General features: G+C 38.1%; 1 protein-coding gene across 5 annotated transcripts in view; it reads left to right on the forward strand.

Moving 5' to 3' along the window:
• The window catches only part of LOC146369749 (tensin-3-like), a 55,076-nt gene continuing 38,300 nt past the window's right edge, over window positions 1–16,776 (forward strand). For 2 of the 5 annotated variants that reach the window (XM_084911180.1, XM_084911182.1), the window contains exons 1-11: window positions 1–1,631; window positions 5,799–5,972; window positions 6,562–6,612; window positions 6,696–6,818; window positions 6,928–6,992; window positions 9,505–9,588; window positions 9,848–9,960; window positions 10,846–10,906; window positions 11,002–11,077; window positions 11,668–11,797; window positions 12,026–12,091. In XM_084911180.1, the coding sequence (XP_084767306.1) occupies window positions 5,823–5,972; window positions 6,562–6,612; window positions 6,696–6,818; window positions 6,928–6,992; window positions 9,505–9,588; window positions 9,848–9,960; window positions 10,846–10,906; window positions 11,002–11,077; window positions 11,668–11,797; window positions 12,026–12,091 (919 nt within the window). In that variant the 5' untranslated portion in view covers window positions 1–1,631; window positions 5,799–5,822. Of the gene's footprint in view, window positions 1,632–5,798; window positions 5,973–6,561; window positions 6,613–6,695; window positions 6,819–6,927; window positions 6,993–9,504; window positions 9,589–9,847; window positions 9,961–10,845; window positions 10,907–11,001; window positions 11,078–11,667; window positions 11,798–12,025; window positions 12,092–16,776 lie in introns of those variants that run through there. The other 3 variants (XM_084911183.1, XM_084911184.1, XM_084911185.1) reach the window with 3 other exon arrangements.

Consider the following 16,776-nt stretch of genomic DNA (forward strand, 5'->3'; position numbering starts at 1 on the left):
TCGGATATGAATTATGACACATTCGCTTGCTACCAGAATGCTCGGAATTTTCCCAGTGAACGTACGAAAAGCTTCACGATCAGTCAACGTAGTTAAAATAACGGGGAAAATCCTATTTTCCCCAACGCTGGCTTTTAAGGAACAAAAAAACCTGACAGTTAAAGCTCTGCACCACACCCTAAACCTTTAATCCTGAAATTACGAAATATTTACTTGGCTTTATGTAGTTTTTTTTTAGTCTAATACAATATGGAGATGAAATTATTTTTAGAAGTAAATAGTTGTAAATCTATTATATGTTTGGGGCTTTGTACAAAACAAGCTAGGGATTAAAGGATCTGACAATATTTTGAAGACTATCCAAAAGAATACAATCAGCAGACGGACAAAGAGGGGAATTGATTGCCAGTTGCAGTTCTTATATGATTTGCAGAAATGTTTTCATCTAATTCACTTTACGATCCGCTTCGTAGGAGCCAGTGTAGGAAACATAAACTGTAGCTACATTAGTTGATTTTGTGTTAACACACCCGGCGTGTTAATTTTCAACAGTAAAAGTATCTTTTTACTGGTATTAATGATCTTTAATTCTTCAACACACATTTATAATTGTTCTGTCGATAATATTTGTGTTAAATGCCGTACGGGTCTTATTAATCAATAACCCGTCATCTGGCGCCATCTAGTGGAAAATGGACGTTATTATTGAGATATTGCCGACACTATGTTATAGTCGTTGTACTGTTTTTTTCATTATACATATTGTCCTCCTAACCCCGATTTACCATAACGATCAGTGATCAGTCTCTGGTAAAGCACTATGAAATGCATTTAATCTGTATGAAACTGGCAATAGAAATAAATTTGTTAGTGTCCAATAGCACCAAAAATATGTGTTTAAAATGCTATTGCAGTAAAATGTAAGCATCCACTGAAGTAGCCACATCAGTGCTAAAACATTGTGCTATTTATCTAGTGGTGGGTCTTGCATATATTAGATTTAACATTGCAACTGTTCAACTGCATGCAAAACAGTCATTTTTCACCAACTATTGAGTTTTACAAGTCAAATCAACCTAACTCAGTTTATTTGTATAACCCATTATCACACATGAAGGTTCAAAGGGCTAGACAGACATAAACCATACAAGCAACAATTTAAGAAGTGAAGTTACAAGGTAAATCATATCTTAGAGGACTCTGTTTCTCCACTCTGTAGTTTAAAAAAATGTGATTAGTTAACATTGAAATGTTGGGAGATTATGCAGTAGATTTGAATAGAGTTACCCTGGAGTGGAGATAACTTAGAACAAACATTTTTGTCAGCTCCCATGTGTGTTGCTCGCTGTTTTTTTAAGAGTACTGTGATTGGATTGTTCCAGCTGTCTTTTTTGCAAACAGGGGTGGACACACAGTGAAGTCACACTGCAGTCCAACAGAGGGCAAAGTGCAAGCAGTGCTGTAACAGTGCAGTTTATCACGCTCTCTCTTGCTCTCCATTCCTCCCTCCTCCCACCTCCTGTGAAGTCTCTCTCTCTCTCTCTCACACACACACACACACACATATGTACACAGACTTTCACTCATCAGGCTGTACATTTGACTTCTTGTTTGCAGCACCAGAGGCCGAGGTAAGCCTGTTCCTGTTCTCTCTTAACACGTTACAGTAAGTGTGCGGCAGTGTTAGCCAACACCCTGCTTTCCCGCTTGAAAGCTTTCCTTGAAATCCAGTAGCCTCTGATGCTGGTCCAAATCACTTTAGTGGTAGCATGTGATGGATGGTAAATTCAAAACGGGGGGTTAGGATTACCACTCCCACGCAGACGCAAAGATTAACCCACTGACACATTAAGACACTGAACCCCAGGAGACGTGTTTCCACTGGGCTTTAGTCCGTCTTAAGTCATTTAATCTTATATTAAGTCTTAAAATCTTCCCTACATTGCCAGTGGGGCTGTGATAATTCCACTCATTTCCATTGCTAACAACTTGCTTTGAGAATTCCTTTGAGTGAAGTGACATGATTTTGATACAAATGTTGCTGCAGGATTCAATTCAGTGTATCTCTGGGTTGGGGTGGGAGAATGTGTAAGAAAATAAAAAAATCTCTGTGGGGATCAGTTGGACTAAAGGGAGATTAGCTTAAAGCTCAGGACAAAGGAGACTTTAACGGAGAGAACAGGATTGGACAATAGATCCTGACCACCACAACCATGGTGGGACATCGCTGTCAATTTCACTTGTGGTATTTTGTGCAAACACTTTCAATTTCAAACAGCCCGTTTGGCTGAGTTAACAAATCAAACCCTGGCTCTGCTCCTTCTGCATTTAAGAGGGAAGTCTTTCGCTTGTAAGGAGAAAAATAGAGAAATAAAGATGGCTAATCCATTTTGAAATGCCTTCCTTTAAAAGGGGAAAGAGAGGCTGTAATTGGATGTGACCAGTTTGGGCTCCCTATGGCAACATGTGTATATGCATGTGTGCGGTTAAGTCGCACACTTCCGTTTGTTTTGCTTCCACAGGCGGAGCGCGGACAAATTTAGATTGCAGCAGTCTTAAAACGTTGGAAAAACAGCCCAGAAATACATCATTGGAGAGCAGTCAGTCATTAAGATTGTTTACCCAACCCTGTCAGAAAGGGCTCACTCGAAAACAGCAGTGCAACAAGTCCAGTTCACAGACAGTTAAGATTTAAACCACCACGCTGTATATGTATGCGTGTATTCTGAGGCCAACGGGTCCCTGAGCACAGATGTGTAAAAGCCCCCCCTCCACCCCAGCCCCGCAGTCTTTTTGGTGTGTGTAGTAGTTTGCAGTAGTTTAATGATTCTTGGTTACCTTTATGGCTGAGTAGGTTTTTTTTTTTTTTTTTTATCTATTTATAGTAATTTTGTAACTCTATCTGATTTGTATCTCATTTTAAGCATTAGTTATCTCTTTTTAGTCCTTTTTTTGTCTTTGTGTTGTTCTTAGTCTGTCTTTATGTTTTTGCATCTTCTCCCCTTGGTTTTTGGTACTCTGGCTTCCACCCACAGTAGAAAGACATGGAGTTAGTGTGGTTACATTATTTGGTGACTCTAAATTTCCCACAGGCGTGAATGAAAGAAGAAAAAAAGTCGTCTGTCTCTAGGTGTTGGCCCAGTAACAGGCTAGTGGTCTGTCCAGGGTGTACCCCACCTGTTGGCCTGTGGTACCTGAGATAGGCTGTAGCAGCCTATTGCTTCTCTTAAGTGGTTTTGTGTCTCTTTGGAGTAATTTTGCATCAATGTCAGCTCATTTTGCATCTCTTTGCAATTTGTTCATGTCTGTTTGCACTTATTTTGCATCTCTCTGCTGCCATTTAGTCTTTAGAGGCTACAGTAAAGCTGTCAGCTATCCTAGCATATTCATTTCTTTCATTGTTGAAGAACCGTAGATTCTCAGGTTCAGTCTTGAGCAGCTTGTGATTTACAAATCCTGGTCCTTTGCCAGTCTTTTTTGCTTACTACACTCAAAATTGGAGACAACATAATAAAAAAAAACTGTATCATTCTCCAAAACGTCCTGAAGACTTTTTTTTTTTGACTCAGTTCTTGGACACACAACATAACCTAGAGCTTAATTTTTGGCAGCTAAATTTAAAAATTGTAGTTCCTTTAATGACACAGGCTGCTGCTGCAGTAGATTATTCCTGTATGTTGTTTCAATGAAAATGCCAGTCTCTGTTTACTTTGCTGTGGTCACATGGTCAAGATAAAAGCAGGTCAACCACTGCTCTTGTCACACTAATTTCTCTTCTACTGTGTGTGGGTATCACTCCTGTAGATATACATGGGCATGAATGTAATTTCCATGCTCCATATACTCATATAACCCCTCTGAAAACACAGACTTATCCAGATTTAATAATGGGCAAAGAAATCACATTGTTTCGGATCTCAAATTATATTGTGTGGAGAAACATAAAAAAAAATTTTTTGAACGGAAGGCTAGATTATCCTATAGACTATCCAATGGATTTTAAAGGGTAGACCTTTTATTTCTTTGTTCTAATTTTAATATAATTTTGTATGTGCAGCTTTTCAGCTTAACTTTTCACACTTTCACAACTGACAATAAACATATTATATATATGTATATATATATATATATATATATATATATATATATATATATGTATATATATATATATATATATATATATATATATATATATATATATAAACATCTTATTTTACACTTTAAACCAACAGTCAAACGATACCTCTCTGCTATTGCTTTTAACATGTTTTTATATATATTTTTTGGTATTGTCCTGTTCGCTGCACATTTTTGTTTTGTTGTGTCAGCTGCAGCACTGTTATAAACAAAATAACGACATAACATAATTAGCATTAGGCTACTAACTAGCAAAATTAGCCATCTATTCCTAGTAAATGTCAGGCTACAGTTCACCTCGCCATGTCTACATTTAGTGAACCCAACCTAGTATCACTATCTAATAGTTACTGAATTGTAAATATGACAAGATAGTAGCCTTTTTTGTCGCTGTTGGACTTCTAGACAGCTTGTGTTCCTAAGATAAATAAGATCAACATGGCGCCTGTGACATGACTCTGTGGTTTGGGAAGATCCATTTTAAAGCCTTGAATTGAGCAATTTCAAACTTGTAAACGAGGGGTGATGAGTTCTTACTATGAAACGGCACATTCATTGGTTGAGCATGTCAAGGATGATTCTTCTCTGAAATTCTTGGAAATTCATGAAAATTGACATAATGTTCTCTCTTTGACCTGAAAGTAACAGCAAAACCCATAAACTTAAAATATTTACTGAGGTCATAGAAGATGGAAGCTGCCTTTTTGTAACTACAGGTTATATCCACTTATCCACTGTATCACTGTCAATAACTTTAAGTTATGAAGAATTCTATAACTTATTACAATATTTGCATTAATGTGACAGAATTTTGATATGTGACTTGCTGAGTTGTTAACATCATATATGGTCTAAAAATGGTGTCAAAAGTAAATATCTAAAGCATGTTATTAAGGAAAGCTACTTCTACATTTTATACTAATGTTACATGTGTAATATAGTATGAATATTAGTTGCTGTCCACATAGTGAAGTGTTAGTTAGCTAAAAGCATTTTTAGTAGTAAATCGCATCAGTTTCAAAACATTTATTTATACACTTGAAATTGATATCAACATGTTTAAAAACTCTAAGAGGTGCTACTGTCTTTCTAGAATTATCATTTTTAGTACCCACTTGTTCCTATTTTAAAGAGAAACTGAGTGAAATGACTGATTTTGTCAGCTAAATAACGGAACAGAAAACAAAGTAGCATAGCTAGTCAAAAAGTTCCTGCTGATATGACTTTTCTTTTTTCGAAATATAGGGCCAGTAATGCTTAAAACTTAAAAAAAGACCTTTGTCAAGCTGTTCCAGTCATGAGACTGAAAACAGCTCAGCCATATTTTCCATGTCTTGTCAGAATCAGTGTTTTCAGGTTTAGTGCTGATGAGTAATGAGGTTAAGATTTGGTGTTTGTGGCTCATTGTTAACTCTTCTGTGGTTGCAAGATCAGTAAGGCTTCCGGTGACTAAGCTTTTGGTTGTCCATGACCTCGCTTTGTTTTAGCAACACATCATGTAAAAAGGCTTTGTAAGACTGATCGCATTTGAACTCAGTCCCATGCTGTGTAAGCTGAAATGCAGAAGTGCAGCCGATGTGACACAAGCAAGTCTCACTTCTCTAAATTTTCTTCAGCTATTCTTTTTTTCACCCCCCGTATCACTACTTGGGTCTTTGCAGGCACCTGTGTGACTGAAACCAACTATGGAGGAAGCACATAGAATGGATCTGACCTACATCACTGAACGTATCATCACCATATACTCCCCTCCCGGGTGTCCAGAGGAGATCTATCTGCAGAACCTATGGGAGATTATTCCCATGCTGCAGTCCAAGCATGGACAAAACTACATGGTGAGACAAGTAGATGAGATAAAGATAGCTAGAGAAATTTTATTTTTAAAGGTAATTGAAAAGCAAACCAAACTGATTCAGAGATTTGAGAGACAGTGGCCTGCTTTTATAAAAAAAAAAAAAATCTAATTTAAACAATTATGAAGCTTCCCATTCATACATTCAGTTGTTTTACTAATTTCTTTATTCCAAAACAATATGGAAAGCATCAAAACAACCACATAACACAAATCAAATGCATACTATGAGAAACTTAAAACATTTTATTTAGTTTATCATTTTTCTCATTACACTCTTCCTTTCGTTGTAGTATAATTTGTCTTATGTTTGGAAGTCTTTGTTTTCTGTCCTTGAATGACTGGATATGTTTTATAAGTTACATATAGCTCTATATTAGGATAAATATTATAAAAGTTCCTTACTTGACCTTGCTTCCCTAATCATCATGTTCCTCATACCTAGATGCAAACATTCAGGTAACTGTAAGGTTAAATGTTAGTTAATGAATGTTAAACCACAGAAAAATCTTGTATGCAACCAGCAGAAGTGATTTATTTATTTTATCTCATGCAAACAACCCTTTTGTCAGCTCATCAACCTCTCCCGGAAGCATGACACTGTGAGCAGAATCAACCACAAGGTAGTTCTAATGCACTCAGTTTAAATGTCACAATGTAAAACTGTAAGCAGGTACTATAGCGCAAGTGGGGCTTTTTCCGTCAGGTTTTGGACACGGGATGGGTGGATCTCTTGGCTCCCAGCCTGGATCAGATCATCGGTGTGTGCACAGCGATAGAGAACTGGCTGAACGCCCATCTAAAGCATGTCCTCGTGTTACACTGCAGGGTAAACATCACTGTAGTCACAGACACTGGCATGTTCTCTAAAGGCATTTGTGCGATGTACGTAAGCACCTAAACTTTATTTATCCTGATCTTTTGACTGTTCCTAACAGGGAGGAAAAGGTCGACTTGGAGTTTTGGTGGCATCCTACATTCACTTCACCTCCATCTCAGCCAGGTAACACTGACTTTTTAAACAGCAGGGAAAGTTTCTGCTGTGCTGGATATTGGTTGTGCATAGGGACTAAATAACTGCACTGCCATTATGTAAAACAAAGCAATATCACATGGCTTAGGTCTCATCTTACACTAGTCTCCTTGGGGTGGAGTTAATATAAAGGGATCTAGATCACCCTAGTCATCATACTGGGTTCAGGCCATATTTGTTTATAAAATGTAGCCTGCTGTCAGTTTTCGAGGTTTTTCAAAGGAGTTCATCCTACAGCAAGATAATAGGCCAGGGGTGGGCAACTCCAGGCCTCGAGGGCCGGTGTCCTGCAGGTTTTAGATGTGTCCTTGATCCAACACAGCTGATTCAAATGGCTAAACAACCTCCTCAACATGTCCTGAAGTTCTCCAGAGGCTTGGTTGCCCAACACCGGTCTAGGCTTTATATGAGAGAAGTGTTACACATCTCCAGGGTCAAACCTTAAGTTGGTTTTTGGATGAACTAGAGAGAAGGGTGAAACTAAGCAGGTTTAAAACATTTTTGAGACCTTCTGCAACAGTGTTAGTATGAACTTTTTTGTTTCATTTTGGTGTTTGGCTGCTGAACTCACTCACATCTTATGTTCTGAAATAAATCAAGAAACTATGCACGGATAGCTGGATCAATAAACTGTCTTTTAAAATTTGGGATCAGGCCTAAACACAGGCCTCTCTCTTCTTGGGAGTATAACCTTACATTTTGATACAGATATTGAAGTTTTGCAAAGGATTCATCCTAAATTCTCATAAAATGGACTTCTCGGAGTGATGCAAAAAGAATATTTTCATATGTTGTTGTGTCCAAAAAACCTTTCAGGCCCTGGACTTCACATGTTGGTAATGTTATCTCTGATTACATCAAAGTGCAGGAAATGGAGCTGTGAAGTATTGCGCCAGTAGTGACATTTAGTGCTGGACATGTTTGCAGATCAAAGAGTGCTGACTGAACAATAGACAGAGGGAATAGTGGCTGATCTGCTGCGTGTCTCCACCAGGCAAAGGGCAGCACGGCTGACAGTAGAGACTTTGAACTGTGATTATGTTTGATTTTTGGGCAGGGATCCTGTTTCTGTTGGACACCAGTGAATACATTTACACCGACTGTCTGTGAAGGTTCTCAGTCATCCAGGTCATCGTAGTCAAAGGAGCTTGCAAAGAAAAGCGTCTGGACTTCTTTAAGTTATGTAACAAGTTAAGAACATGTTCTGCCCTACCACCGGGCAGAACATGTTCCCTCTAAGCCTGAAGGAAAAAAGAAGGAACACACACATGTAAAGGAAGCACTCAAAACGTGCGGCTATCCTAAATGGGCGTTCTTAAAGTCAGCAAAGAGGCACAAAAAAGAAGACCAGACACCAGCGAGGGAGGATAAGAAGGACAGACGCAACAACATTGTCATCCCCTATGTAGCCGGTGTATCAGAAAAACTTAGGAGAGTTTTCTCCAAGCATGACATCCCGGTGCATTTCAGACCCAGCAACACGCTCAGACAAAAACTGGTTCACCCGAAAGACAAAACACCAAAACACAGACTTAACAATGTGGTGTATGCTGTACAGTGCAGCGAGGAATGCCCAGACCTCTACATTGGAGAGACCAAACAGCCACTTCACAAGCGCATGGCACAACACAGAAGAGCCACCTCCACAGGACAAGACTCAGCAGTCCATCTGCATCTTAAGGATAAAGGACACTCTTTCGAGGATGCCAATGTTCACATTTTGGACAGAGAGGACAGATGGTTTGAAAGAGGAGTGAAAGAAGCCATCTATGTCCACTGTGAGCGACCATCTTTGAACAGAGGCGGGGGTTTACGACACCAACTCTCTGCCATCTATAATCCAGTTTTGAGATCCCTTCCCAGACGCCTTAACGCGCACTCACATCCTGGGCCATCTGACCTCAGGAATTCGCATGATAAGGTGGGGCCAGGTTTCACAATGAACACACCCGAAACTCTGGCTGATTGGGACCCACACCCAGTTTCACACCTTGGCTCAGGCGATTAGAGGATCATCAGGGGGTCCTTTTGTCCCTCTGTGGGGGGATACTCCCACTAGGTTTATATCTGGGACTCTCCACCATTTGACCTTAGAACTGAAGAAGCTTCTCGGATGAGAGGTGAAACGTCTTCAAGTAACTTAAAGAAGTCCAGACGCTTTTCTTTGCAAGCTCCTTTGACCATTTACACCGACTCTGAGCAAACACAAGAGCCTTCATCGCATCATCCTATAGCTTATGTGTGATTTTATGGTCCACAGCTGAACTATTAAAATGATGTCCTTGTTTTGCCACATCTTATTATGGCATGTTGGGAAAGTTCAATTTGAGGCAAATCACTAAAAACATGCAGAAAAAGAGGAAACTTCAGACACGTTGACAGTGCATGTGTTCCATACTTGAACACCTCACTCTTATACATATATATATATACATCAACATGAAACACTAGAACATTATCTAAAAATGTGTCTGTCTCTCAGTGCAGACCTTTCCCTCGACCATTTCGCCATGAGGAGGTTCTACAATGACACGCTCTCTGCTCTTATGACCCCTTCACAGAAACGGTAAAGATTTACATGACTGATTCCTGGAGGTCAAATTTCAACTGTGGTTCAACTCTAAACCTCTGCTCTGTGACCAAAACATCTGCCATTGACCTCAGATCGCATGCTCATTGATCACCTGATTGACCGTTTTGTGAAACAGTTAACATAATAAAGCTACTGAGAACCAATGGAACCAGGGAATTCAGTGAAAATCTAACTATACTGTCTTCCATTTCTAATAATGTTATAGATACAGACTTTCTTTCTGCTTTTTCAGGTATGTATGGATGCTGGGCAGCATATTAAAAGGCAGACTAAAGATGTCTCCTTCTCCATCTTTCCTGCTCTGTGTTGTTCTTTATAGTCTCCCCAAACTAAGACCAGATGGAGGTAAGCAGCACAAACAGCTTTGGCATTTTAGCTCATGTAATCCTGATTTTTTTTTACTTTTTTTTTTCTTTTTTTGTCAATTAGTTGTGACCATATATTTAACCTGGGATAGCTGGGCTAGCAAAGCACATTTGTAGTTCACTATAAGATTATGGGACGCAGATATTAGCTGATTAAAAACAGACTTAAGACACACCCCAAAAAACTGAATGTATAACTCAACAAGGTAAACTTGTGCATAACTTTATGGCTTATTAAAATTAAAACAGGTGAGCTAAATAAACATTGAAAGTGAAAAAGTAGCCATAGAAATCCAAACCTTTTTTTATACCAGTCTGTTTATTTCAGCCATTTTGACATGAAAATCTATGGATTTTTTGTTTTGGAGCGAGGCTCAAGTGGTTATTTCACCAACTGCAGTTTGTGACATTTCCTTTCAATGTAGAGGAAGGAGAGATGTGATTTGAGCCTTTATGAGCCTAGCAAGATACCCATTGTTTTAATCTAGAGATCCTCAACACCTCGATCAGATCTTTACACATAACATGACACAATTTCAAAATTCAGCAAGGTAGTGAAAACCAAGGTGAGCCTTGCATGTTATTGTAACAGGAAATGAAAAAAATTCAGTAAATGGATTCCTAGGGTTCTCTGAGTGTTCCTAGTGTAAGGCTGTGTGCCCAGCCTGTACACCAAAGACTGCTGCTGTCCACTGTCCACTGTGAAGTGCTTGAAAAGTGACGGTCTAAGTCTTTACCTTGCTATATAAAGTGCCTTGGAGTCACTGTTGTTGTGAACTTGCTTTATCTGTCTATCTTTAGTCAAAGTTTTCTTAAACTACCCTGTTTAACTTGAATTATAATATCTCTGTTGATGTTGTCTCAGGATGTTTCCTGTTCTTGAGGGTCTACCAAAGTCTACAAGCTGTTTGCACGTCTCCAATTTAGTAAGAAATACATAATTTACACACAGTAAACACAGTAACCGTGGCTCTTACATAAAGCATAAGGTACTAATATGTGCATCTCATGTTCATCTCAGCCATGTTAATGCAGCTGAGACAGATCGCCTCTACATTGTGCTTCAGCCCGCTCAGCTGCTCAAAGGGGACATCATGGTGAGTTGTGATACTCTGTATATTTTGATTTTTATCAGCTAACTGATGAGCAGATGTTTACACAAGAGTAAGGAGCTATTGTTTAATTTTGTAAACGATGTCTGAACATGTGTTGATTTAGAATTTTTCATTCTTCAAGAAATATGAACTTTCATGAATGAAAAGTTTATTAAAACTTTTCACCTGAATTGAATGCTCCCCTGTGGACTGATTTTTGAATATCTAGCCCCATGTCTAACCCCTCCGGCACTATTACTACTACTACTAATAGTAATAAACATTTCTGTAATTGGAGGACACATCTGTGTCGCATTATTTGAATATTACACTTGCAGTTATATGTATATATATGGTTTTAATGGTTTATTTGTGCATCTGGATGTATGCATGAGTGTACATTTTTTTACTTGAGCACCAACAGGACAAGTTAAACAGAATTGACCATTCTGTCTAATGCCAGACCCAAACCTATCTTTGTTTTAATCTGCCTAAATTTTAAATGTAACTTGTAAAAAACTCTTTACAAAAAAATGAACAGTCATGTTTTATTTTTTATTTGTTTTTATTATCGTCTCACTGTGTGTTTGTAGGTGGTTTGTTATGACAAAAACAGCCGGTCAGCCAGTCGTCAGGTTGTCTTCCGGCTCCAGTTTCACACGGGCCTCATATCTGGACACGCCCTCACTTTCTCAAAGGTGGACCTTGACTGTGCCAGAGAAGGTATTTATGACCTGCTACCTCAGCCTACACACTGCCAGGTGCAGTCTTAGTGCCGCACCACTATCAAGCTTAATCAGTAACTGATAAATCTATCAGCCAGTCTGCTCTCCATCTACCTGAACTAACCCTGGAACCATATCAGCTCCGCAGGTGTGAAGGACACATGGAAATATGCACAGAATGCCAAATTAACTGTCCAGCTCTCTGATCTCTCCCTTAACATTCCAGATGCCCGATTCCCAGAAGATGGAAAAGTAGAGCTGCTATTCTCTGAAAGTCCTGAAAAAATTGCAGGTAGGCTGTCTCTCACAAAAAACTTTCCTTTGATGTGTTCTTCAGTAAAGCTTGTATATGAATAATCATAATTTTGGTTAAAATATGATGCAGGTGTTGCAGTTTCTGGTGGATATTAAGAATTCTCATTGAGCCAGCTAAAGTCTTTTGATCCTGTTTAGAAACATAAAACATTTTTATATACTCCACCACTCATTAAAAGCAGATCGTTTGGCAGCTGCCATTTGTAGAATAACTACAGTACTGTTCAAAACTCCTGACCCACTCCTCATTTCTTTATATTTTTTTACAAAATAGAAAAAAGATTCAGCACTTTATTGAAATATTTGCACAAGTATGGAAATACAAGATATAAGGAAAAAACTGAGTTTGTGCAACTCTAATAAGCTTGAAAATCAATATTTGCTATGACAGCTTATTCGTCAACGCAGCCTGAGCTCTCTTAGGCTCTTGGGTGTAATTTCTTAAGTAGTCTCCAGGAATAGTTATCCTCTTCAAGGACATTCAAAGCTCTTCTTTGAATGTTGGCTGGCTTCTGTTCTCTGTCGAGATGAGCCACCACTGCTTCGATAATGTGGAAGTACATTATCGAAGCAGTGTGGGGAGGCCAGCCTGGGGAGGCCAGTTCATGACTGAGAATATTCAGTTTTTCTATCCAGGTATGCTTTTACTCCACTGGCAGTGTGTTTGGGATCATTGTTGTGCTGAAAAACTAAGCTGTTGCCAATCAGATGCTTTTCAGATGATACTGGATGGTTGATCAAAAACAGCTGGTGCTTTTCTGTTTTCATATTTCCATCGGTGTTGTCAGAATCTTCAACACCACTGGCTGAAATGCAGCTCCAAACCATGACAGAGCCTCCACCAATGAGTCAGACTTTCTTCATAAAACGTTCTAAGGCTTTCAGATGCCTGGAAAACTATTGCTCTAGAGCACTTTGGCTCCTTGGAAGGAAAATATAAAGCAATACTATATACCAAGATACATTGTACTGTATCTTAAAAGAAATGTATTTGCAGGTCTCAAGCAAAAGATTTCTTCTTCATATAAGACTTGATCTGACTCACGAATGTACTAGTGCCAAGTTAATGCTGCATGACAGTTGCCCTAGAAGAGCATAGACATAGTGGGTCAGTACCGCACATGGGTATTAGTGTCAGGGTAGAAAGAATAGAATAGAATAGAATTCAACTTTATTGTCATTGCACATGCACAGGTACAGGGCAACGAAATGCAGTTTGCATCCATCCAGAAGTGCTTTAGCCATGATATAGATATATTACAATATATATTAGCAATAATATAGATATGTAAGTATATTACAGAAATGGGTCTATTATGGTATGTTATAATGTACACGGTATGAAGTATGTTATGAATATTCTATAACTATAAGTATGTACAGGCTGTAGTGAGTACAAGCTATGTACAGGCTATGAACAGGATATAAATATGAAATAAAAAACTATACAGAAATCTGAGATATACAGTTATACAGAAATGTGAACTATGCAAGTTATAAACAGTTGTAGGATTAAAAATTATCGTATGTACAGAATGATTATTTACACAGAACTATACAGTAGTGCAGTTAAGATAAGTGAGATATGTGGATAATTTCTACAGAGGCTATATAAAGTGCTAGTGGTTGTGAGTGGTGGTTCAGTCCATGTTATTATTGTGTGTTTGAGGGTACAGTTGTCCATTGTGTGTGTGTGTAGGTGGTTATGGGTGTGTGTATGTTCAGTCCATGAGTTTAACGTGGGTCAGATGTCAGGAGGCAGAGAAATTACTCATATGAAAGCATTACTCATACACAGATTCCTAGAAGTCAAGCATACTGTTAGATCAAGTCAAGTCAAGCTCACCTGCACTGATTTAATTGTCAAACCACATTTCCCTTTTTTTAAAAAAATATATATACTTTTGGCTCAGCTTGTACCCTTGCAATGGATTTCACAAATAAATAAATGCTATATCACTTTAGCTTGCCCACAGTTTCTGTGTGCCTTTAAGCAACTTTGCAACTCATCCCCACTCCAAATTTGGAGTTGAACAATTCTGGAACAGCACCAATAACATTAGCATCACCAGCTCCTTGTTCACTGTTTGCTGCAGTCTTTTAAATCTCACTGGCCTAGTGATGGAGAAAGTGAGATGAAATATTTGGTGTCTTACAGAAACAGAGGAAGTTTTTTTTTTTTTTAAATAGTATTTGATTGCAGCCTTTATTACAGGCATTTATAATTCAGGTCACAGAACACACTGCATGTCACTGCACTAGCTATGAGAAAATTTGTCTTGCTACTCTTTAAATCAGTAATAACACAATAAGATACAGAAAAGATTAGATTAGATTGTTAATGCCAGATCCAGAGTCAGTGTTCTTTAATCAGTCTTGGAGTCATTACTCCAAATAAGTGCACATTACACATTAGTTATTATTGTAGTAATAATTATTTACTAATTATTACTAACTAATGTGTAATTATGTGTTAAATTATTCAGTTACTTCCTGGAGAAAGTCATTTCTTACACTACTTTAGTGTTACTCTGTAACAGGACATGAAATGCACTGTTGTATAATTATTAGTTAACAGTACAAAAGTTATGCTAGAGTCCCACACACTGACACAAATCTCTATCCTGAGGATGAGGACGCACAAGGTCTTTCTTTTAGTGTTTCTATATCAACACAAACCCCAACAGCAAAGTTGAAAAGCAGCACAAAGAGCACTTCACAGCCATCCTCACAGCGACTGTACTGGAAATGGTAGCAACAAAGTCCTACTGCTACCTGTTACCTGTTTGAGTTTTGGTGATAGGTGCTTGTCTGGGGTCAGCATACAGCTTAACACTTGAATTAAACTGATAATCCAAAAAAAAAAGAAAAAAAAAGAAACATATACTCTACTATGATATGCTTTTTTCATATATTACCAATAAAAGTAATAAAATAGTGGAAATTTACAAAGAACATATTGATGAGAGTTTCCATGTTAAGTTAGAGAGTAACTCTGTATTATTACATTTTTAATGTTTAAATTACTAAAAATGAGTAATCTTTGTATTGATTGTGCATTTTGTTGTGTAACAGCGCTTTGCTTTTGTATATGTGTTTGTGAGCTGTCATGAAGTGTGGAATCAGAAGAATGCAAATGTGGTAATGCGGTAACCAGCAGATTAAACCAAAAGCTAACCTTTAATTAAGTCTGTAATGCAGTAAAGCAAATGTCCACAGAGGGAAAAGTCAAAATCCAAAATTCTGCAGAGAACAGGGAGCAGATGAGGAGAGCTTAACAGATGATCTGAAAAAGAACAACAGAAATTGGCTATAAATACACAATTAAAGGAACCAGGCAGGGTTGAAATTAATCAAGACAGTGATGCAAAAGAAGCAAAAAATGCAAGACAGAAGACTACCTAAATAAAAGAGGAAGTGAAATAGAGATAGACAGAGACAAGAACTTTATAGATTGAATAACCTGAAGGCCCACACAGAAAAAGCACTGAGGGAACAACTTAAACAACTTAAACTCTAGCATAAGGACTACATTAAATGTATACTTCCAAGCGTTCCTGCAAAGTCTCACAATTTGACACATAAGATGAAATCCAATGGTGATGATAAAACAAGACACTTAGACAAGTATTGCAACCAGCTATACAACATGCCTACTTATAATTTGTTTGATTGTTGTGTAGCCCTTGATGACATATAGATAACCTTTTAGAGTTTTCATTTTCAGTTTTTCAAGCATCAGCGCTGCCAGCCAAACAAACTATGTTTAGTCATTTGCTCCAGAGCTGCAGTTAGCGAGTCAAATCACATTATAAATATGTTCCAAGAGGAAATGAAAAAGAAAATGAGCTCTGTGCTGTGCTGTACAGTTAGTAAAGGATTGCTAGCTTTGCTCATGCTAATGGCTAATAAAAACTATGCTAGATCTTTTTGGGGGGTGTTTCTATGGCAATCATACCAGCAATGATATGCCCCAAAATGTCACTTATCACACCCATCTTTAAGCACTGAAATATGTCTATCACAACTTAACTTCAGTCAGCTTGGCTTACAGACTGGTCAGTCAGCAACCTAATGGCAACATTTGGACTTTGTTCTAAGTTTTAAAATGGTTTTCAGTAATAGCTCTCCAACTTTTCTTTGGATTTTGGCCACTTTTCTATTAATTTTAAGTGAAAATAAGTGGCTACAGGTCCTTTTGGAATTCAGGTTCATGACAGTGACCCCAAACACATTGCCAGTGCAGTAAAAGCATACCTAGATAGAAAATCACCCAATGCAACACTGTCGGTCATAGATTGGCCTTCCCAGAGCCTGGACCTCAACATTATCACTTGAAAGTGAACCCAAGATCCAAAGAAGAGCTTAGTAATGCCCTTCAAGATGCCCGGAGAACTACTTCAGAAGACTACTTAACGAAATTATACCAAAGCTTGCCTAAGGGAGTTCAGACTGTGTTGAGGAATAAAGATTTTATACAATATCTTATACTGACTTTTATGTAGGGCGGTTAGGTCAATTGATTATTTTAAATTGGCCATAGGAGTGAATGTGAGTATGAACTGTTTTTGTCTCTCTGCGATACCCCTCAGATATTCTGACTTTTATTTTCTTGTTTGGTGAAAAACCTTGAAAAATCCAAACATGTAGCCTCTCTAATTG

The sequence above is a fragment of the Perissodus microlepis genome, chromosome 17 (assembly GCF_051167445.1).
Source record: "Perissodus microlepis isolate ML-2025 ecotype Zambia chromosome 17, ASM5116744v1, whole genome shotgun sequence".
NCBI lineage: Eukaryota > Metazoa > Chordata > Actinopteri > Cichliformes > Cichlidae > Perissodus > Perissodus microlepis.